The 22,548-nt window shown below is 46.9% G+C and overlaps 10 protein-coding genes across 10 annotated transcripts; 2 read left to right on the forward strand and 8 right to left on the reverse strand.

Moving 5' to 3' along the window:
- Positions 1–212: 212 nt before the first annotated feature.
- HETIRDRAFT_241971 (uncharacterized protein) lies at positions 213–830 on the reverse strand (the record flags this gene model as incomplete). The annotated part of the gene is made up of 1 exon (XM_009555040.1): positions 213–830. A coding segment is annotated over one exon (618 nt), but the record flags the coding sequence as incomplete, so codon positions are not given.
- A 2,541-nt stretch (positions 831–3,371) lies between these two features.
- On the reverse strand, positions 3,372–5,338 carry HETIRDRAFT_412773 (uncharacterized protein). Its single transcript, XM_009555041.1, has 5 exons — positions 5,089–5,338; positions 4,923–4,973; positions 4,837–4,861; positions 3,900–4,786; positions 3,372–3,844 (listed from the first exon to the last, which is right to left on the reverse strand). The coding sequence occupies exon 5, from the start codon at positions 3,784–3,786 to the stop codon at positions 3,436–3,438; it is 351 nt and encodes a 116-aa protein (XP_009553336.1). The 5' UTR covers positions 3,787–3,844; positions 3,900–4,786; positions 4,837–4,861; positions 4,923–4,973; positions 5,089–5,338; the 3' UTR covers positions 3,372–3,435.
- HETIRDRAFT_447115 (uncharacterized protein) lies at positions 3,436–7,223 on the reverse strand (the record flags this gene model as incomplete). The annotated part of the gene is made up of 13 exons (XM_009555042.1): positions 3,436–3,768; positions 3,825–3,844; positions 3,900–4,786; positions 4,837–4,861; positions 4,923–4,973; positions 5,087–5,254; positions 5,466–5,580; positions 5,607–5,699; positions 5,795–6,083; positions 6,160–6,245; positions 6,360–6,418; positions 6,469–6,776; positions 6,857–7,223. 10 exons carry the CDS (start codon positions 7,221–7,223, stop codon positions 4,856–4,858), a joined length of 1,542 nt encoding a protein of 513 aa, XP_009553337.1. The 3' UTR covers positions 3,436–3,768; positions 3,825–3,844; positions 3,900–4,786; positions 4,837–4,855.
- A 716-nt stretch (positions 7,224–7,939) lies between these two features.
- HETIRDRAFT_332573 (uncharacterized protein) lies at positions 7,940–8,400 on the forward strand (the record flags this gene model as incomplete). Its single annotated transcript, XM_009555043.1, has 2 exons — positions 7,940–7,982; positions 8,039–8,400. Coding segments are annotated over 2 exons (405 nt in total), but the record flags the coding sequence as incomplete, so codon positions are not given.
- A 547-nt stretch (positions 8,401–8,947) lies between these two features.
- HETIRDRAFT_332433 (uncharacterized protein) lies at positions 8,948–9,688 on the reverse strand (the record flags this gene model as incomplete). The annotated part of the gene is made up of 1 exon (XM_009555044.1): positions 8,948–9,688. The coding sequence occupies one exon, from the start codon at positions 9,686–9,688 to the stop codon at positions 8,948–8,950; it is 741 nt and encodes a 246-aa protein (XP_009553339.1).
- Positions 9,689–12,859: 3,171 nt separating this feature from the next.
- HETIRDRAFT_332634 (uncharacterized protein) lies at positions 12,860–13,021 on the reverse strand (the record flags this gene model as incomplete). Its single annotated transcript, XM_009555045.1, has 1 exon — positions 12,860–13,021. A coding segment is annotated over one exon (162 nt), but the record flags the coding sequence as incomplete, so codon positions are not given.
- Positions 13,022–18,588: 5,567 nt separating this feature from the next.
- Positions 18,589–18,744, forward strand: HETIRDRAFT_331859 (uncharacterized protein; the record flags this gene model as incomplete). The annotated part of the gene is made up of 1 exon (XM_009555046.1): positions 18,589–18,744. A coding segment is annotated over one exon (156 nt), but the record flags the coding sequence as incomplete, so codon positions are not given.
- A 312-nt stretch (positions 18,745–19,056) lies between these two features.
- Positions 19,057–19,371, reverse strand: HETIRDRAFT_18381 (uncharacterized protein; the record flags this gene model as incomplete). The annotated part of the gene is made up of 1 exon (XM_009554741.1): positions 19,057–19,371. A coding segment is annotated over one exon (315 nt), but the record flags the coding sequence as incomplete, so codon positions are not given.
- A 471-nt stretch (positions 19,372–19,842) lies between these two features.
- On the reverse strand, positions 19,843–20,019 carry HETIRDRAFT_57525 (uncharacterized protein; the record flags this gene model as incomplete). Its single annotated transcript, XM_009554776.1, has 1 exon — positions 19,843–20,019. A coding segment is annotated over one exon (177 nt), but the record flags the coding sequence as incomplete, so codon positions are not given.
- A 932-nt stretch (positions 20,020–20,951) lies between these two features.
- On the reverse strand, positions 20,952–21,479 carry HETIRDRAFT_164916 (uncharacterized protein; the record flags this gene model as incomplete). Its single annotated transcript, XM_009555047.1, has 1 exon — positions 20,952–21,479. The coding sequence occupies one exon, from the start codon at positions 21,477–21,479 to the stop codon at positions 20,952–20,954; it is 528 nt and encodes a 175-aa protein (XP_009553342.1).
- Between the last annotated feature and the right edge of the window lie 1,069 nt (positions 21,480–22,548).

The following is a 22,548-nucleotide window of genomic DNA, read 5'->3' on the forward strand; positions in this document are numbered from 1 at the left end:
TACTAGCTCCAGCACCCCTGCCTTAGAGGTTGTTTTAGTGTTGTGCTCGGCACTTAGAGCCACCTCTAGCGTAACACCGTCGTGATTGAAAAACTGTAGACCGAGCACTGGTCTTCATAGACCCCAAAAACCGAAATAGTCAGCATTGTAACATAAGCAGATCGAGAAGAACTGCAAGATACACCTGATTAGAGTTCAGTATACTCTCCGGCAGCCTCGACAAGTGGTTGAGCTAGAACATCGGTTTCTTGAATAAATTGTTCCAGCCTATTGCGTGCCGCAATAGTACCCAGCAAAAACAATGGTCGTACTTGAGGTTTTCCCAGTAGCTTATTCATAGCATTCACAGAGTCTTGAAAGTCAGCGCTAGGGTGGTGCTTGTGGACACGCACAGAGAGTTCCTGGGGGGTGAAAGGGCCATACAATACAGGAGTCCAATAAGGGCCAATGAATAAAAGCCAGGGGATGGGCACATTGTCGGAGACATATTCTGATCTGACTGCAGCTTTGGCCTGATCTTCACCCTGGTAGTACATAAGATGCAGAAGGCCCATCACCCCCACATTCTCTTCCAGTGACAAGGATGTAGGAAGATTCTTCATAGTAGGCAAAAGTCTTTTCGTCTCGATTCCTGCACGAAGTCTGATGTGTGGTGATATCAGTGACATATTGAACAAGACAAAGTCAGGGATCTCTTCTCGTCTGTTGCATGTGGAAGTATGGTTCCATCTGAGCTTTGGCTGAGGCATCTGAATAAATCGTCCTAGAGGCTCGTCGTGAAGGCGGAGGAACTCAGAGATGGTCGCATAAGTTATGTCCTCCTTGGGATTGGGAAACAATGTAGAGGTGATACAGACAAGGCAAAGCAGATATGGAATGGGTAAATCAAGTATGGCACAAGGCAAGTTCGTCAATGAAGGGCTAGACATGAAGCTGCAACAGACACAGATGTTTTGAGACAAGAAGAGTGGCCACTTGTTGCTATGGAAAGGCAAAGAAGGTCACAGAACTGTGAGTGAGGATATGAAGCTAGAGAGCAAATCACGTCAGAAGATATACACAAAAGTTTGAGGCCAAGAACAGTCACTTGTTGCTATGGGAAGTTGAAGAGGCTTGCAGAACCATCAGGATACGAAGCTCACAGCAAAGACTATGCAGAGTGGAATGAGAACCAGGAAGAGCCTGCTAGTTTACAGCTGTTGTGTGCAAGGTGAGCAGGTGAGAGTACTAAAGCTGAAGAGCAAGGCCTCATGAAAGGGATTTTGGGCGATATTGTCATGCAGGATCCTATGACAGCCTATGACATCGCTCGGGCTTGCATTGTGATTGTTACGAACTGCTCGTTTGGTAACCCCAAGAGTAGGAGGTTCTTCCCTAGGTCACTCATAGAGGAAGGGTGGAACGTTGGTCTCAACTGTATGCGTAGCACAGGAGCCAGAGGTGTATTGCGATGCCTTATACCAGAGGTATAAGGGATAGTGGTGAGTACTGTAGGAAGACAGTACTATAACGAAGGAGAATAGACAGCCTATTCTATGGGCCTTTTATACTACTTTAGGAAATAGGGCGTGAGAATACTGTATATGTATCCATAGATATTCTCTAAGTCGTCTCTCTCATTAACGACTACTCTTGTGCTTCTCCGTTCGTCTCCTTCCGGCCAGGAAAGACTGGAGCTTTAAGCCCTGTGTGTGAGTAGTTTATAAGGCGGCATTCGATGTCCGCTGCAATAAGGCCCGTGATACTCGACCAACAATGGGTGATCTGTTGGGAGTGGATGACCAAGGTTATTATCTGTACCTTGGTGTATGCCTCAACCTGTGAGGCCGTCTAGTATTTGTGATGATCGTATCGGTATAGACCGCCGTTAAGGCCCGATAAGTCGTGATCATAACAGCAATCCCATCAAGGGTGATATCTGAGAATGATCAAAACTCATGGCTTGTTGTGTATTAAATCATAACTAGTACAAGACCAACCGGAGCTTTGCTCCGGTTCATAGCTGCTTGTTTGCCTTGTCCATGATTACCTCGTCTTTTTATATGATACACCTTATTTTACATATGGAAGCTCTCATTGGCCACAATGATATGTACTACACCAAAACTTCTGTGTACATTACATTTAAGGTGATCTTTCTATCAGTACTCAGCCTCACGATCACATCATTGCGGTGTTGAATATGCAAAAGTGTGGTATAGAGTTGACCATGCGAGAACACGGGAGACATGCAGTCAACAGAAATCTTGTTGAGGGTCAGTCCCTGACAACTATTGAAAGTTGTGCCATAGGCAAGTGCAAGCGGGAATTGTCTACGGACCAAGGTATGTGCTGAGTGAAGAGTGTGGTGAAATGGAATGCGGGGGATGAGAATTGGTTCTGCCTCTAGATATGATGGCACAGGGCCAGGCTCTGAGGAAGGATGAAGGAGCCTCGAGATGGTCCGAGATAAATGACAACAGAGGGAAAACGGCAGGATGATGCTCTAATTTTATGCAGGAGCGACATAGTAGTGCTGTGTACAGTTAATGGATTCAAACACCAAGAGCAGCCTTGAGCTTGCTTACCACATAGTATAACTCCGTGCCGTGTTGTAACAAGCACCTGCACGCGCCAAGGTCAGGTGATGCGAAGGAGAGGAGCGTATGCCGAAGCGGCACGACTCGGATCGGACCGAGCACCTTAAGTTTTTTCTTCTCCCTCGCCGTTTTGTTCCCTCAGTTCTCTCTTCGCGAGACTGAGGTTAGTTTAATATTTCTTACTTGACACATCACACAAGCTAATAGTCCCTGTAGAATACATTCTTATTGTGTCCTTACATGTTAGCTTACTTACTCACTTACCCCTCAGTTCTCTCTTTGCGAGACTGAGAATACATTCTTATTGTGTCTTTATAGCCTCGACTGAGCGCCCAAGACGGTCCCTACGTCCGACATGCCGTACTCTTGCATGCAGCATACATAGGAACACCAGAGTTTGCATACAAAAATGCATAGCCCTGCGCTGTAGCCGGGCGTGCAGCATACATAGGAACTCAAGGCACGGCTGCATGCATAGGCACAGACCTAAATCGAAAAAGGATACGACCAGGACGATGTGGATATGCGTCGCGAAAGGGGGAGCACGCTCGATATTGAGCCTCGATGGTGGGGTCGCGCAGGCGTTGGCGGTAGCCACCGGAGACTCTCGCCTCCAGTAGGCAGAGTCTGCAGAATGCTCACTCTGCCCGCATCACCAGATGAAGGCTTGGAGAGACAACTGGTATGCTCGCATTACATGCATAGGAACAAGGATAACAAAGCGAGGGCTAACAAAGCGAGCAGACTCACTGCAGACACAACACAGAAACTCAGACACGCAGCCGAACATGTGCAAACGAAATGGCGACCTTTTTGTAAGAGTAGAGTAATAATACAATAATCATGCAATTCTGTCCTAGGCAAAGCGCTCCCAAATCTTTGGCCCATCAAGTAGCCCCATCTTCACACCCGTGGCGATCGTCTCGTCAAGCTCGGTGACACTCAGCGACGAGTTTCTCAACGCCTCCTCAGAGGGGTGCTCCTCGAGCACCACAATCATTTCCATCACGCGTTCTCCATTCACGGGATCGGCGTCGTATGCTCCGCCCATGAACAAGTAGCCATCGCGGTTGAGTGCGCGGACGAGGACGTCGATGGCCGAGTAGATGCGGAGATCAGTGACTGGGATGTCTGCGAGCTTGGCGAGGTTGTGGCGGTGGATTTTGTAACCTTTGATAAACGTCTCCATCTGTTTGCGGCAGTACATTGAATAGCCTCGCTTTTCTGAAGATAAATTGCTCAAACATTTGATTCGACCTTAGGATCTAACAAGCATATGAGTACTATGAAGCAGAAGACCGATGTAACATTTAAACTTACATTCTGATGTGTCGGATCTTGATGTAGTCGTTGAAACGTTGATTGTTGTTGGTGGTGGTGTTGGTTGTTGGTGAACCTTGGTGAACGCGCTTGACGACACGGCTTGTGGCGGAGATTGAACTGACGTCGCTTTACAATGATGACGACAGCGGCTTCGCGCCTGCGCACTTGTCGACTCGGATATCTTCACTAGCTGTAGCCTGAATCTCAACGTGTAGACAACCATCTTGTCACCTCTTGTCGTCCTTTTCGCCAGCAGCTTGAGCTCAAACTTGTACGCACAGAGACGCACAGTCACCTGATGGGACACCAAGATGAAGCCACGACCAGGAGGAAAAAGAGCCGTGCATCTCGTATAAAGAGAAAACGACAGTATCGCCGATGAAACCAATCCACTCGACGATGTTCCTATTCTTTGCCCCTGTGTGTATACATACCAGCCCGGTGCAGAGCCAGCGTGCTCGAAATCCGCAGCCCGTCGGGCTGCGAAGTCAGCCAGCATCAGCGCAGACGATAAATCAGAGTTTGCCCATCAGATGCACCCGGCGCATCTGACTCAACTCGGTGGTGGTCAGCGAATTAGCAGGCTCGGAGCGCAGGGTCGCTGGGACGGGGATGGGCCGCAGAGCTGATGAGGGCGCCTCGGGGCTGTTGACCGCTGTTGACCGCTCCTAAGTGGAGGCTATCAGATGCCGAGCGATGGGAACGACCGACTCCGATGATGTTGGTGGTGGACTGTAACCAGCGAGCGATGATGCAGGTATGTGAGAGCCAAACGCACGACCCAACTCTCTTCGAAAGAACCGGGGTTGTCAAATGATTGTGAGCCTGCACCACCACCGCCCCTCGTACTTCTGCATATGAGCCTCAAATCGCGCTGCCGAGTGCTGAACGTCCTCGTCAGTACCACGACAGACATTGATCCCTGCCCACTTACACCCCAGAGCTATCGAACTTCAGGCCTGTCCAGAACAGCATCATCAAACACGACGCGCGAAAGACGTAATGTGTTGGCACACCCACCGTCCCTTCGCCCAATACCGCAAATCGCGCTCGAACATCGTCGAGCCCGTCCTGCTCGATCGACGCGTCCGTCACGAATCACGAGCAAAGCCCATCGTCAGCTCCCGAAACACAGTCGACACACTTCCTCGCGGTCCGTGTCACAAAAAAGTAGAGAAACACACACCAGCCGACGATCGCCGTCCAGTACGTCTCCGGCTGCGCGAAGATGAAGTCCACCCGCCGACGACGCGTCCCCCCCCCCCCCCCGAGTCTGCGCTCGGGAGGACAAACACCGTGAGCGCCTTTTCGAGCGAGGCCCAGTGCGTCGTGGGCGTGGAAGCTCGACAAGTCTGTGACAACACCAACGAAGCAATGCACCCCAAGGTAAGTAAGTATGCAGGGAACCCGCTGTGTGATCAAGGGCGAGTTCTCACGCATGACATGGGTGACGAGGCCTAGTAGGTCACTTCGAGGATCCAAAGCAAAACGAAAGTGAGACTAGCTCGCCTTTTTGATGCAGCCGCGCCATCGCGCGCTTGCAGAGCTCCTTCGCCTTCTCACCGTCCGGATGCGTGAACACGATATCCACGTCGTTGCTCTCCGGCTTTCCACACCTATAGCTGTGCCGTCCGTCCGCCAACCCATCGCACCAACCAAAATGACGTGCGCATGCAAGCTAAACAGAACAGAAAGTGCACTCACCCACCGATAATCGTGCTCACACATCCCGGCTGGACCGTCTCCAGCTCAGAGATGATCACACGATGGATCTCCTCCACCTCAGATCGCGGTATCCTAAACATTCCCCGCGCATCAGGTCAGCCCCAAACGCGCTCTCCGCCAAGCCATCGAAACTCCAACGCGGGTGAAGATACAAGAGCAAAACCCACTTCTTTCCCAGGTCCTCTCTCAAACCCAACGCGATCTTCATCCAGGGCTCCTCCCCGTCCTCCTCCAGGTCGATCACCGCGCCCCGCAGCAGCGCCTGCCCAGGCTCATCCGCCACAGCTGCAGAATCGTTCGCATCCCTAGACGGAAGCCTCACTTCGTAGTATTTGTGCAGGTCCTCGACCGTGCGCAGCCCCAGCGCGTACAGATTGCGCGCGGTCGTGGCCCCGATCCCATAAACGGTCGACAACGTCTCAAGCGCGTGGAATCGCGGCGAGGCGAGCGTAGCCTCTACGTGCGATGGACATGCGCGCAAATTCGGTGAACAATAGGTCCTGGTGCGCGACAGAGGGGGCTGGTCACGTACGGACTTCGACGATCTGGCCGGTCGTCATATATTGCTCGACCTTGGGAGCGGCGAAGGTTGGGTATATATTGTATATGGGTCTTTGGCTATATACTGCGACATTTTTGTGAACTGACCATCGTAAGAAGCTTCTCGCCGATATACGGCAGTTTCTGGACATCGCGGGTTGACGAGATCTTGCGCGGATAAGCTAGACGTACCGCGCTGAGCACCACGGCGCTTCGAGCAGAATAAAGCCCTGCAAGGTACCTTTGATAACCTGCGCGACAGTGGTGAGAATAAGCGCGAGACTCGGACAGGACGACGCACCGAGACCGCACGTCGATAGCTCAACGCGCTCCGCTCCTCCCCCTCCAGCTCGCGCGCGCGGCGCATGGCATCGAGCTGCTCGCACAAGCCCTGGTTCGCGCAGACGAGGGGTGACGCGCGCAGGCACGAAAAGCACGCGTCAGAGTCGAGCGACGCGGCGTCGAACGCCGGCGGCGGGGCGGGCGGGAGGAGGTGCGCCGGCACACGCGGCGGGGACAACCTGGCGAGGGACCGCACCGCAGAGCGGGTCAGGAGGCGGGCGCTGCTGTCGGATTCGCGGCTGGCGATGGTCACCGTGCGCCGCAGATCTTCCACGGCGGCGTACTCCTCGCACGGAGCAGCGCAGCCATTCCGGCGTGACCACGGACTTCGTCTTCTACATACACACGATGAGCTGTGCCTGTGTCTCTGGCTGGAGGAAGCAGGCCGCTCACAGCCGCCTCCCAGTCCATATGCCTCTCCAGCCGCTTCCGCATGGTGACCGCTGTCACGACCACGTCCGCCGCGACCGCGGTCTGGCACGCCTTTGCCCCGCAGCGCACGAGGAGCGCGAGGATCTCGGCGATGGCGACGCTGTCGAGCTTTGCGTCCAGGATGTGGACCTTGAGGCCTTTGAGAGCGACGCTAGTCGTAGGTGTTGGTGCAGAGAGCCTGGTTTTTTTTGATGGATGGATTTGTATTTCTGAGGGCGTTTGCGATTCGGAAGAGGAGGAGGACGCGCGCTGAGCCGGCGAATTGGGGCGTTTGAGAGGCATTCAGATTGAGCTCAGTCAGAGACGATATATACAGGAGCTTGTTGAACGAGTGTTTTTTCGCGCGCAGACTACTTTCTTGTGGGGTACGTCGCGGTCGTCGTCGCTGCCAGTGGGAACAAGTCAATCAAGATATTCGAGTCGATAGTAGGCGCAAAGCCGTTGTCGCCATTTGTTGCAGGGCGACGTCAGTTGAATCCCGATCCGGAACCAAGGTAGGCCTCACTCATACTCGACAACATCACGTGGTGTGACTCAGCGGTGACAGTCAATGACAGTTCAGTGACAGATGATAGCTAACTGAGAGTTATCCAACGAAATAAGGGGGTGCAATCATGGGGCGATCCAATGATGTACAGTAACACAAAGACAATTCTGAATAATGCCATTAGTACTAAGAAATGGGTTTGCCTGAGTGGTGAGAATCAGTGAAGAGCTCCTGCATGAAGCTACTATCCCTGGACCACAGTTGAACAGTGGACCAGTAGTGAACAGCTGCTATATCTTCTTCCACACTAAAGCGGCTATCTTATAAATATTCAAGGAGGTTTATATATGCGTTTAGAATGACTGTGTATTCTTTGAGACTTGTACAAACAGCGTGTGAAGTAGGAGAGAGAAAATGAAGGTAAGTATGGCTCTGGTAAGCAGCTTGATCACGTCCGTTGCTAGTCTATGCAGCAAAAATGCTTGAACCTGACCATTTGACTACGACCTAGCTTGAGTATAACGTATTCTCGGAAGGTTGTATTTTGATCACAGGTGTTGGAAACGTCGAGATTGAGCATGCCTCACTCATGATTGAATACTGCTGCTAGCGATGAAGATACTCGACCCACACCCGCGCGACGGCGTACATGAATGGCGCGAGGGCAAACACTTTGTCAAAGAAGGCGACCGGCTTTATCTCGAGGGTACGGACACCTCGCCGGCAGGCAAGCCCAAGCCCTTGTCTCGCGATCTTTTCATCACGGCTACTTACCTGTATGTGCGCAGTGTTGTAACACTAGACAAATGTGTACACAACTTTGCCCGTTTCACGGGTTGCTCCCTCGACGAAGCGCTCAAGTGCGCGACGCTGAACCCGGCGCGGTGCCTTGGCATCGAGAACAAGAAGGGCACGCTCCGCCCCGGGGCGGATGCAGACCTCGTCGTGCTCGACAGAATGGGCAATGTTTGAGCACATGGGTCTGCGGGCGGAGGTGTGGGCGCGCAGTTCAAATTAGCTGGAGGGGAGAGGAGGGGCAAGCAGGCAGACGGAAGGAGCGTGGAATCGGGAGCTATCAGGTGAACAAGTTTTTGGAATTTTTGGCATGTATGTAAGAATTGCGCGCTGGAGATGCCGTTGTACGTATTGAAGTGGTAAGAGGTGAGAATTGGCACTCATTCTGTTCAGGACATGCAGGGCTATTCACTGTGGTGGCTGTCAGGGATTGTGGGATGAAATTGATGCCTCGGACTGCATCTGGCTAACTTATCGGAATGCTACGACGCATTCGACAGATCGACCAATATGACATAGATTCGACACATCCTCAACTGCTGTTTCGGAAATAAAGCTAGACGAAGGTGCTTATCTGTCATCATGTCATTCCCCACCGTCCTTTGTTCTGCGCCGTCGTGATTGAAAAACTGTAGACCGAGCACTGGTCTTCATAGACCCCAAAAACCGAAATAGTCAGCATTGTAACATAAGCAGATCGAGAAGAACTGCAAGATACACCTGATTAGAGTTCAGTATACTCTCCGGCAGCCTCGACAAGTGGTTGAGCTAGAACATCGGTTTCTTGAATAAATTGTTCCAGCCTATTGCGTGCCGCAATAGTACCCAGCAAAAACAATGGTCGTACTTGAGGTTTTCCCAGTAGCTTATTCATAGCATTCACAGAGTCTTGAAAGTCAGCGCTAGGGTGGTGCTTGTGGACACGCACAGAGAGTTCCTGGGGGGTGAAAGGGCCATACAATACAGGAGTCCAATAAGGGCCAATGAATAAAAGCCAGGGGATGGGCACATTGTCGGAGACATATTCTGATCTGACTGCAGCTTTGGCCTGATCTTCACCCTGGTAGTACATAGCATGCAGAAGGTTTATTACCTCCATATTCCCTTCTTGTGACAAGGGTGTAGGAAGATTCTTCATAATAGGCAAAAGTCTTTTTGCCTCGATTCCGGCGCGAAGCCTGATGTGTGGTGCTAGCAGCGACATATTGATTAAGCCAAAATCGGGGATCTCTTCTCGTCTGTCGCGTGTGGAAGTATGATTCCATCTGAGCTTTGGCTGAGGCATTTGAATAAATTGTCTTAGAGGCTCGTCATGAAGGCGGAGAAACTCAGAGATGGTCGCATAAGTTATGTCCTCCCTGGGATTGGGAACCAATGTAGAAGTGACACGGACAAGGCAGATCAGATACAGAATGAGTAAATCAAGTATGGCACAAGGCAATTCTGTTGATAAAGAGCTAGACATGAAGCTGCAATAGACACAGATGTTTTGAGACAAGAAGAGTGGCCACTTGAGGATATGAAGCTAGAGAGCAAATCACGTCAGAAGATATACTCAGAAGTTTGAGGCTAAGAATAGTCACTTGTTGCTATGGGAAGTTGAAGAGGCTCGCAGAACTATCGGAATACGAAGCTTGCAGCAAAGACTATGCAGAGGGTGATGAGAACTAAGGAGAGCCTACTAGTTCATAGCTGTTGTGTGCAAGGTGAGCAAGTGAGAGTACTGAAGCTGAAGAGTGAGGCCTCATGAAAAGGATTTGGATGATATTGTCATGCGGAGGAATCCTATGACGTCGACGCTCGGGCTTGCATGGCGATCCCGTCGAGGGTGATGCACGCGTCCCTCGTGTAGGTGGGCGCTGAGTAGGATTTGGTGTGCTCGTGTGCAATATTCATATGTAACTACCGGGCGGGCGGGCGGTTTACTTAATCTTATGGGAACTGAGTACTTAGGCAGGTGGGTTTGTTCGGTGTGCATGCGGGACATGGATCACTTATGTAGGAAGGAATGCACTGGAGTAAACGGGGCGCGTGATCGGGATCGCTGCAGCTTGGTGCACATCTGTGTCTAGCAGTGGAGCAGACGGTGTGCGATGCTATCGCGTCAGGGAGGAGAAGTTGGACAGGGCCGTTGTGGGGGATTCAATGGCGGCGCTTTCGACTGATGACACTCGATGGGGTGATGTCTCTGCTGTTCTCGAAGTGCGGTGGGCGATGTACATACACCTTTTTGCGGACAAAACTTGCGCAAGGCGATAGGGATGTTGCCGAATGCACCTGCGTGTTGACCCTGACCATCCCGACGGCGGCGAGTCTCGAGCGGCAAGCACGCACGGCGTCCTCTGAGGCTATGGATATGATTAATGATAAGCATCAGAAGCACCTAACGAGGACAGGCGGAGACACCGCCAATGCGGTGTGCAGTGCGTAAGGATGAATGGGGACGATGCTCCGATACCATTGAGCCCAAAATATACCATATAGATCTAACCTGGTGATACGCTAGAGGTGGCTCTAAGTGCCGAGCACAACACCAAAACAACCTCTAATGCAGGGGGTGCTGGAGCTAGTATCTAATACACAAGGAATTGTTAGTGATGACTTTAGAAATCGATGGCGTACTGAGAAGCAACGGGGAGTATGAGATTATAGCGCCCGAACGGTTTCGGGACTGCGCCGAACACTGACCAAACGTTCGGTTGGTCGAGTCGGGGATTCGGTCGGTAACGAGAAGGTAGTGTCGCGACCGACAACTACGTGCTTTCAAGAGCCACACGGGACTCTGACAATATACAAGGGAGGATGGGGGGTACGAGCGAAGTGATGAGTACGAATGCGAATGAGACCGAACGACGAGGATGACAAGTTTTTGGGAGTCGATGAAGACGATTTCGATGGTTGAGATGAGTGCAAATGAGCTCTGAACTGTGGGGTGCGAAAGCTGCTTTATTCCAGAGTTGTATGTAGGTTTTTATAGTAAACAGCGCCCCTAAGTAAAATATCGAACCTGAAATGAGAGTAGATGTCGAATGGGCGCCAAGCCTTAGCGATCAGAGAAGATAAGAAGGTAGGTGAGATGTCCATATGGGTTCCGAAGGTGATAAGGTAAAAGGTAATCAGTGATGTCGCAATCCCGAACGTTCGGGATCTGTCGCCCGAGTGTAGGTAGCAGGAACAGGCGTTGGAGAACCAATGAAAAATGAAGGAGAGGTATCGTACGACCAGGGTGGCCAAGCAATGGTGCAAGATCGCGTTTGACCGACCACGCGGAAGTCGGGAAGATAAGCGATAAGGACCGACCGACTCACGGAGGACATCAGCCGATACGGAATACTGGCCCCGATCTCGTACACACCTATCGTAACACTCCTGTGCAGTCATGATAAGTACGTGAAGTGTGGGCGAACTGACCCAAGTGCTGCCGAATCGTCCTTCGGTGGCTTGTCGTCAGTCGGGTGGGGACCAACCGTGTTCGGTAATAGTCGGCATCTTTGGTACTTGTCTAGCGCTGTTCGGTATCTCCCCAAAGCTTCCCGAATACCTCCCTTGGACCCTAGCGTGGGTGCATGCTCATCACCGGCACCCCCCAATAAAGAAGAGGCGTCATGGGAGGTCTGAAGGCCCCGTTCTTACAAGAACGAGCCCCCAATGAGCTTCCGCAGCCGCTCGATGACTGGCCGCTTCTTCTCGTCCACCGGCCCCGCCTCCGCCTCCTTCTCCCGAAGCGCTTTGACCACTTATAGGCAGGGTTCTGCAACATGGATGCTCAATGTCTGCACTTTACCAGAATATAACCATGCTCCATGGGTCAATGGTAGTTTAATATCACTATAGACCAAGCCTTGGGTAGTTTTACATTGTTCCAGATGTTATTTCTCTGCATTATCAGAGTACTATATAGTGGAGTGCAGCTTCTACTATTCCACGCATCAGCTTGAGGTCCCCTAATGCAGAAACAACCCTGTAAAACTGGAGATCCAAAGTAGGACATCCAAAACACCTGTCAGACCTTGACAGTGAGGATTCACTTCACTGAGTTATGCATTATTAAATAACCTTGGACTTGAGACTGCCAGCACTAGTATGATGTGCTTCATGTACCAAGTGAAGCATGGCTTGTTAATACCTTGAATATAACCACAAGGGTTTTCTAATATGGAAAAAACCCTGTAAAACTGGGGATCCAAATGGGACACCTGATCATCTGTCAGATTAACCCCTTGACAGCAAGGGTATAGAACCACTCCTGCTACATGTATGTCATCACGTAACAAGGCTTGCTATGTGTGTTGCCATATAACATGAAACGGTGGCCAGGTACTTCCCCTGCCTTCTTTTCTTTTCACAGTTTTAAGACATGCAGGTCCAATAGTTTTGACATTGTTCCAGATGTGGGTAGTTTAACATTGTTTTCAGACATTGTCATACAGTTTAGCATCATGTGGGATGTGAACCTAGTTTTACGTCATTGTGGACACTTGAGTTTTGGTGTTCTGAGCATAAAACCAGTGACGGTGATGTAGGGGGTCCTTTCCTCCCTATTATTGTTCTAGGGTAAAGAGTTCCTCAACTTCTTTACCTCCCTCCCCCTCCTTCCCTTTCTTTGCTTCTTGCTCCACTTTCTGGTTGGTGAATACTATTGGTAGTTGTTACCCTGATATCTGTCACCACCTTCATCAGGTTGATAATAGGGATCTGTATTGTTATAGTTTCCCAGATCATCTAATGCATCCCATGCATCTAGTTCACTCTGGGACCAGAAGCGATCTTGTTGAGTCTCCAAGTCAGCATGCCTAGTTCATCAATTATTTCAAGGATTTGGGCCCTTGTTTGAGCGAAATCGAGAAACAGGAATAGCCACTCTATCTTGTTGTCAAAGATTTCCAACAGGGCATGCTTTATGATGGTGGGGTGTCTGGGTTTCTCTGCTTCAATGACCCTTATTTCTTTAATAGACAGGTGGTTCCTTTTCCTTGGTATTCCAAATGGGATCATTAGTGTTTTGAGCTCTATGATCGGGGTTCAAGGGGCGCCCATTTTACAGATAAATCATTTGTTGTCTTGAAGGAGGTCAGTCATAGGATGAATGTGATAGGGAGCTTCGATTATTTGAAGGGGGTTCCCCTGACTGTGTGGGAAGAGGCCAGGTAATGATGCAGAAAGGATCAATTTAGTGTGGTGTGAGTGGTCCGAGTTCTCCTGGGAAGAGGAGTGCTGGGAGGAGTTCACAATTGATGTTGATGAGCATGGGTGTTCTCTAGGCACCAATACCCCACTTTTCGCAGCTTTTCAGTATTCTTTGACCGTTCGGCATACTTAGGACCGACCGATCCCGATCCGTTTGGCGATCTCATCCATTTTTCAGGTGCCGACTTTCCATTTAGACCTCCGCACAGCCGTTTGGAGCTGTTCAAAGTCATCCTATCCATCTATCATCACTCTCAGCAGTAGGGGCTCTCCACAGACTGTCGCGGCCAATCTCCGATCGGTTCAGTACACTTCACATGGTCGGCACATTCGGTCGGCTTCGGTGTCCCGAATCGGAGGTGGCCGAACACTTTGTTGACTCAGAACGGATCTGTCTTTCTATCTCTTATCGTCCTTATGCCTTCTGTTGACCTATCCTTTGTTATCTTCAGAGCTCCCAAGTTTCTAAATGGTTTACCCATGTGGCGTGTGGTTCTTATCTCCAGGTCCATGTGCACTCACCTTGGCAATCTCTCCACTTATTTAGACTTTAGAGTTATTGCTTCTTATCTTGTAGTGTTTGCAACATCACTCCCTTATCTTCTTTACCTTTGATCACTCTTGGCATGCATTTCCGATTGCTCTATGCCTCTGCCGATCTCCCTATCTTGTACTTGTTCGGACTTACTATAAAAGGGCACCTATGGCCTTGCAATACATCAGCTTTGGCTCCCCCCTCGTTCCGATTCCATTTGTGCGCTTGTGTCCATAAGACTTTGAGCTATTGCCTTCCAACCCTTGTTTGCATTTTGCCCCTTTGTTTATGTTGTTGCGTTCGATTGCAGCCCTCCATCAGAGCCCTCGTCATCTTGCTCTCTCCCTCTCATCTAGTTTGTTATCCTCTGCCAGTGTCCAGTGTGGCCTTGCACCCATTCCCTCCTCTTTGCGTCCTGATCAAATCCCGATCAAATACCGACTGACCGACTGACCAACCAACCAACCAACCAACCAACCAACCGACTGACCAACCAACCAACCAACCTACCAACCTACCGACTGACCAACCGACCGACTGACCGACTGACCAAATATTTCGATTTTGGAGTTGTTTGTTCGCTACACTCTAAACACTTTTAGTATGCTCCCTTGTTGGTTGTTGCACAGCTTATAGTTCCTTGCACACTAGAACCAGCTCCTGCCTACCTGCGCTTGTAGAGGTGTTTCTTGGGTGTGTTTTGCACTCAGAGGCATCACTAGCGTATCAATGTATGAGGTGAACTTGTCAGGATGGATGAGCAGGGCGTGGGGTTAGTCAACTCCATTCTTATACCAGGATGCGGTATTAGCATTGGTATCAAGGGCAAGTTTCCTGATTTGTTGGCTAGCACTAGCCAATCATCTAAATACATTATTATGCTCATTCCCTGGTTGTCCTGCCGAGAAATTAGTGAGTCGCTGTAGTGCCATGGCAGTGGCCATCTGTTAAGCCGCTAGGCTTGTCACATGCACTTGATGCACTAAGAGGAGTTCCCTAGGCTAATCATGAGAGACCAATGAATGAACACTACTGATCTTCTTTGCACATGGGCAAGGAAGTCTAGGTCATTGCTGAGTTTACATTCCAAGAGACCGAGAAGATAATCTTCAAGGATAGGGCAATGTTTTGCTGGCATGTAATTATCTTCACCTGTCCAACAGATGACTTGTGATGGATTCTAGGAGAGAACCCTAAATACAGTGACTCCTTGATGAATAGACAAGACGGGAGGATGGTAAGAGCTTTGAGACAGATCCAGTGCTTCATTAGACTGAGTATGATTCTTTAGACCTGGCAAAGTTCACAATGTGTGAGCTAGGAAGATAGCCAGACACTGGGTGCAGTGCAGAGATCAAGATATATACAAAGTGAATGAGCTGAGCTTCTTGGAAGTTCATCTTGGCTATAAGTATGTACAAGCTATTTAGGGCCAGATCATGATCAGGTCTGTGCTTCTAAATGCTAATCTACTCGACAAGTATACAGACTTCTAAAGTGATTGAGTTGTTGATCATGATCAGTAATCCACAGTCTGCCTTTATCCTAATATAGTAACCTAATTGCAAATGTCTGTTCGCATTAGTAAGAATCAGGAACCAATCATAATAGTCATGAGTAAGCACTCAAGCTGAAGCTTGTTGATAAATTTCATTACATAAGCATTCATGTGTCAGCATATAAATGGTAATTAATCTAATTCAACAGTACGAGTCTGAGTCACATGCATACCACCTGATTGTGCCCCCTGAGTCACGTGCAAAGCACGTATTAGGATGTAGTCCTAACACCATCTATATTACCGCAGAGATGGTATTTTGCTGTAATAGGGCATCTGCTTGTTATTCCAATTCTCCGGGGTGAGGATTTATACCACTGGTAAGTCTTTCCATGGCAATAGTAGTCAGTCTGCCAGCCAGTACTACATCTGATGGAGGTCTTGGTAGAACTGAAACCAAGCTAGTTGTTCCATCACTTGATTATTGATTTCTATCTCTTGGGTGTAGTCTCGCATGAGTCTCATTTCCAATAATCGTTGTGATTCTAGTAGGACGTGGAAGTTGAGTTGTAGATCCGCTAGGATTACCAGTGTTTCTGTCATCAGCATCCTCATCCCATAATGGACTTCTGGTGTTCCACTATAATGGTTGCTTCCCTAGGGCTTTTCTTGTCCCTTCTCTTTCAGGGATGGTCTTGATATTGTTTAGCCCATCATTAGGAATGGAGACGATGGCAGGGAGGAGTATGGGAACTCCTGATGGTGACACTGAGTAGCTTCCTTTGCCAGGTCGTCCAGTGTCTGGGTTGGCAACAGCCAATACAATGTCGGGGGAGGAGTTTCTTGAAGGAGATGAGGAGGTTGTTGTGTCATTGAGGAGCATATTACAAGTAAAGAGTTTGAGAGGTATTGAGATAGATGTAGATCCTGGTTATGAGGGGTCATTTGGACATGCTTTTATACCTTTATAACTTGAATGTCATGGGACAAGGTTTGTCAGGGTATTGCTCATGAAAATCTCGCAGCACTTCTTCCGCTGTTCCTTTTAGGAGGGTATAAGGTTCCCAGGTATTGTCATCTTCTGGGTATCCTTCCCACTTGACAAGATATTTGGTGCCTTGTCCCTAACATTTTGAATCTAAAATAGCTTCTACCTCATAATGTTCCTCATCATTTAACATCTCTGGTGGTGGTTTAACGAAATTTGTGCTGTGGGCTTCTATTTCCTTGTATTTGTTCAACATAGTGGTGTGGAATACCAGATGGATTTTCCAATGATCAGGGATTTGCAGTTTATACACCAATGGTCCTATTCTGCTTAGGATTTTAAAAGGTCCATATCTTCTTGGAGCAAGTTTGAACATTGGGTGTGTTATCCTGATGTGGGTTCTTTCTAACCATACTTGGGTTCCTTCCTCCCAAAGGGGAAGTTTTCAGTTAGAGTCCCGGTCTTTGGCATGTTGCATAGCCATTTGTAAGCTGGCTGCAGCTTCTTCCTGAACTTCTTGGATCATCTGTATTCATTCTGTCATAGCGGGTACCTTGGTCTCTAGCACTGAGTCTGCTGAATAAGGGGGGTTAAACCCATAAAGAACTTTGAACAGTGATTTCCTAGTAGCAGAATGTTTCCATGTATTGTGGGAAAGTTCTGCAAATGGAAAAAGATCCACCCAATTGTCTTGGTGGTAGTTGCAGAAGGTTCAGAGGAATTGTTCGATCTCTTGGTTTACCTATTCCATTTCTCCATCTGTTTGGGGATGGTATGCCGTGCTGAGTGCCGAGGTGATGCCTAGTTGTTTCCATAATTCATGAATGAACTTGGCTGTAAATTGAGGGCCGTGGTCCAACACTATTTTGGTCGGCAGACCATGTCTGTTGAATACATTATTTTGGAAGAGAGTGGTAGTTTCTTCCACCGTGATGGTTTTCTTGCAAAGGGTGATGATAATCCCCTTGGATAATCCCTGGTCAACTACAACATTGATAGAGTCATACCCTTTGCTTTCAGGTAGGTCTGTGATAAAGTCCGTGGAGATAAATTGCTAGGGAACATTGGTAGTTTCTAGTGGGTGGATAGGAGGTTGTGTCCTATGTGTTAGATTCTTTGTGGATTGGCATGTAGCACATCTGTCCACATAATCATAGATAAATTTTGTCATGTTTTGCCACCAGTAGTGTTGTTGTACCAGTTCCAATGTTTTGGCTCTTCCAGGGTGGCCTACTGCCCATGTGTCATAGTGTGTCTTGATGATGGTTCTTCAGATAAGATCATCTTTTGGGATGCATATGTAACCACTTCTTCATTTAATTCCATTGTCATGGGTCCATTCCCCTAATGCTCCTCACATTGCTTAAGGACCATCTTGGAGCAATTTTGTAAGAGCAATGTTGGCTAATATGTCATATTTTGATCATGAATGTCAAATGAGGGAAATGAGATCCAATAATGTAATTTCTGTTGCTTTGATGTGTATATTCCGATTTGATTCCACCAATGTCTTGCTAGAATCATTGAAAAGTCTGGATGGAAGTAAAACCTGTGATTTGTTGTCAGATTCTACCCCCTTACTTAGGTCTGGATGCCTGGACAGAGCATCAGAATAATTGGTGGACCTGGCTTTATAGCTAAGTGTAAAGTCAAATCTGCTCAAATACAGGCTCCATCGGGCATGTCATCGTGATAAATCCTGGGCTGTTTGAAATGTTCCAGATTTTTATGGTCTGTCCAGATCTCGAAAGAGTGTTGAGCGCCTTCGAAGTAGTGATTCCAATGTTCCAGAGCTTTAACAATGGCAAGTAGTTCGCGATTGTGGATGTCATAATTTCTCTCTGCCAGGGTGAAAGACCTAGAGAGGTATGCAATAGGATGCCAATCGTTGTCAGGTCCTTCTTGTAGCAGGGTAGCGCTATACACAATGAGGGATGCATCTGTTACTAGCCGGTATTGGTGCATTGGGTCTGGGTAAATGAGGACGGGTTGATTAGTAAAGGACTTCTTTAACCAATCAAAAGCCTATTGACATTCTGTTGTCCAATCCCATTTTTCATCCTTTTTGGTAAGGTTGTGAAGAGGTTGTGTGATGAGTGAAAACTTGTTGATAAACCTTCTGTAGAAATTTCCTAGACCTAAAAATAATCAGATGTTGCAGACTATGCAAGGAATGGGCCAATCCCTGATGGTGTCAATCTTGGAGTCCTCTATTGCAACATGATCCTTGAAGATTGTATACCCAAGGTAGTTCAACTTTTCCTTGTAGAACTTGCATTTTTTGGGTTTGAGATAGAGATTGTTGTTGCATAATATTTGGAATACTTGATTCAGGACCAAGACATATTCCTCTATGGATCGGGAAAAGATCAGAATGTCATTCATATATACCATTATTTTCCAAGCAATGATGAGTTTTTAGAAGATCATGTTCATCATTGCTTGGAAGGTTGCTGGAGAATTGGTAAGGCCGAAGAATATTATTGTGGGTTTGAAAAGCCCTAGTGGTGTCACAAAAGAGGCCTTCCATTTGTCTCCTTCCTTGATGCATATATTGTTGTATCCCCATCTCACATCTAATTTGCTAAAAATGATGGCCTCTTTTATGATATCCAATAGTTCTTGGATCAATGGTAGTGGGCATATATTATGGATTGTGTGTTCATTGAGGTGATGATAATCTTGTACCAGGCGTAGTTTTCTATCCTTTTTTCCTATAAAGAAAAATGGAGCTGTGCTGTGAGATATTGACCTGTGGATAGTTCCCCTAGCTAAGTATTCCTTGATAAACTTCCCCAATTTGTCATGTTTCTCAAGACTCAAGGCATAAATTTTGGGCACTTGAGGTTTGAACATAGGTTTGAGATCAATGGCATAGTCCCAGAAGGTATGCTTGGGCAGCTGTTGTGATTGTTGTTTGCTAAAAATATTGAGGTATTCATGATGAGCTTTGGGAGCTCGCTCCTTCAGATTTGTAGTGGTGATTTCTTCTTCTAGGTCTTGGTTGAAGCTAACAAATCCTGAGGGTTCAGGGGCAATTTTCCTAATGACTGGTCCTTCTTCGACAACCTTGTCAAAAAGGTCAGATGTGGTATGCACTGTCGAGGTGTCTTGTGACAGAGAACCCGACTTAGTTGTCTTTTTCCAAGTATACTGGCCATGCTCCCTTTAAGCTACATGGGCTTTGAAACATTCCTGTACATGATATCGCTTTTGATCATTGTATTGGTTTTCTCCTTTGATCCTTGTAATTAGCCGAGTACAAAACTCTTCTCGAGGTAATTGAAGCCATTCTTCTTAGGTCAATTCTCAGAGAGTTGTTACAGGTCGAGGTACCAATCATGGTTTGTTTCTCCATATGATGCTTTTACTGCATAATTTTGATAACTGATCCTTGTTAGATGGTTCTTCCTATGCCTTGGTAAACCCATGTGGTTGCTGGCAATTCTGGGGGCACCGATCAAAGTGCACTTCATGATGTTTCCACCCAATGGAAGGGTTGTGATCTTTCAACCAATCTGTTTCTAAAAGGATGTCATTTTTCCCTAGATTAGTAATAAATGTTTGGACACGTTTGGTGTGCGTCCTTCTGAAGTGATCTTGGACTGTGGGATTTGCATCTAGTCCAGATCAAATAAGACCTGCCTTGTTGATTGTGTCATCAACATTTTGGACTCAAATAGGATGGCTAAGCAAATACATGGGGAAATGGTATCTTTTTACCCATGTTTCATTTACTAAGATCCCTTTACATGCCAAGTTGATGGTTGCTCTAGCTCCAATGTATTTTCCCTAAGTTGATAGGCACATGTTAAGACAGATGGGAGCGATGATGCAGCTGTTCATTGCTCCAATTCAAATATATACAGGTGGTTCAAACTCAGGTTTTACTTGACCCCTCTCCTTCACTGGTGAGGGAGAGGTCAGGTAAAATCCTCTGCTAGTTTGATCAACAAGTTCTTCCTTTCCCCTTTCTCTAATTCTCCAAAGACTGCTCTGACTTTAGCAGTATTATCAATGACTCTGTTACCTTGTCATCCATTAGGTGGTATATAGGATCATTGATCATTTTGTTGGGGTTTTCAGGATGAGGAAGGGTTTGCGTGTTCCAGCGGATCACTAGATTATGATACCCGCTGGTCATTGCAATTAGCACTCCCCTCTGCCATTCTTTGATGTACTCCTGCTTGATTTCCCATAGCAGGTCCTGAGTCATTTTTGTCCTCCAAATTAACTGCATGGTTTCTTCTCCCTGTCTTTCCCATAGATCTGTGCACACCTCCTCAAGACAATGGAATGCCTCTGCATGGTAATTGGCAGTCAGATGCAAAATGTCCCTTCTATTGACAATTAAAACAAGTGATAGACTTGCAGTCAAAGGTCCACTTTTGGCTGTCTGCATTTTGCTTTCATGAGGCATTGATGTCCATATCCACTACTTGGTTGTTCATTCTGTGAGGGGCATTTGTGGAGTTATAGCAGAGAGCAGGTTGGAGATAAAAACAATTCAAAAAGTCACTTTAGAAGGAGGTGGAGTTTGCTAGGATGGCCTTTTGAGTGCTGCGAGCTCTCATGCATGCATCTACTTTGCATGTCATGTTGACCCATTCTTGGATTGTGTCTGTGGGTTGAGTTTCCTTGTCATAGATTTTATCCATGACCCACAAATCTAGCCTTTGTTGGTAATAAGGTACTTGTTCCTTTTCAGAAATGTCAGCATCGGCTGTGATGAGGAGGAATTGGTTGGAGTATTCATCCATAGTCATTCTTCCCTGAGAGAATGCCATGAGGGAGCTACACACTTTGTCCATCTTGTTGGATTCTTTGAACTGCAATCTAAATTTAGTCAAAAAGTCTGACCAAGCTCCTAGGTCCTTAGGAGTTTCTGTGCCTACTGTTTTGGCTAGGAAGTTTTCTGCCCATGCACCTGCCATTCCATGCCTCATGCATGATAGCATGAGGGAGATTTTGTCTGAATCAGATTTATACCTGTCTGCTACGAAGAGAAGGAGGCATTGAAGTATAAACTTCTGAGATTCTGTGTGCATCTGGGAAATCACTCTCTTGTATTATGCTCTAATTAGTTCTATTTATGCATAATTAAGAATGATTAGGATTAGAGATTATTTGCTTACCCCCTCCCCTAAATCTGTTCTAATTAGACATAATTTTCCTAAATTAGGAATGATTGGGATTAATTATAGCTTGAAATTTCGGAAAAATAATAATAAATCAAGCATCACAGTTTTCATAGCCTTCTTATAGAGTCATGTTTATTAGAACACTAGTTAAATACCTAAACACTAAATATACCTTATAACAAACTTGCCTTTTGCCAGAGTTGAACCAACAACCTCATATATATAAGCACCCGGGACAGATGCTCTAAGCCACTAAGCTACAAGGTCTAATATATAAACTTGGTAATCTAAATAAGTAGACATAATATAGGCAATCTTAACATCTCAAATTTTATTCAACATTCACCTTCCCTCTCTCTTATAAATAAATAGGTCAATAAATACCCAAAAAGTCAGGTCTTTCAGAATTTAGTTTAAACACCAGCTAAGAAGATAATAAACCAATGGAAAATAAATAATACACTTTATATAGGGTAAAAACAAATTATGGTACTTACACAATTTGGATTTAGAATGTGTAAAACTATGATTGAGTATAATATTCAATGGGACTCTACTAGTATAGACAATGCTACCTTAATTTGCAAATTTAATCAAAAACATGATTATGAATAATTAGCCATAATCAGCTCAAATTAGTATCATTAATGATTATCAATAATTAAGATCCAATAAGAGAGAGGGGTTTTCCAAATAGCCACTAGTGAGGTGGAGGGTGGGGACAAGGGTATATGTATGGCATACCTATATATAAATAAGCACAAGATTGTTGGAGATGATCTTAATATGCTTGGTGCACATATTTTCTATATGGCAGGCAAATATATCATTCTGGCACCACATACCAATATGACTGTCTTTTCCACAGCCCAATAGCTAGAGGAAAACACCAAGTTTAAGCATCCTCTATATAACAAGGCAATGAACAATATGGATAGTGCTGAAAATTATAATATCAATAGCAATGATAATTATG

Source organism: Heterobasidion irregulare (assembly GCF_000320585.1).
Source record: "Heterobasidion irregulare TC 32-1 unplaced genomic scaffold scaffold_14, whole genome shotgun sequence".
In the NCBI taxonomy this organism is placed as follows: Eukaryota; Fungi; Basidiomycota; class Agaricomycetes; order Russulales; family Bondarzewiaceae; genus Heterobasidion; species Heterobasidion irregulare.

What these genes read in the sequence shown, in the direction of transcription:
- HETIRDRAFT_412773 (XM_009555041.1), bottom strand. Translation starts at nt 3,786, where the DNA reads ATGTACTGCCGCAAACAGATGGAGACGTTTATCAAAGGTTACAAAATC.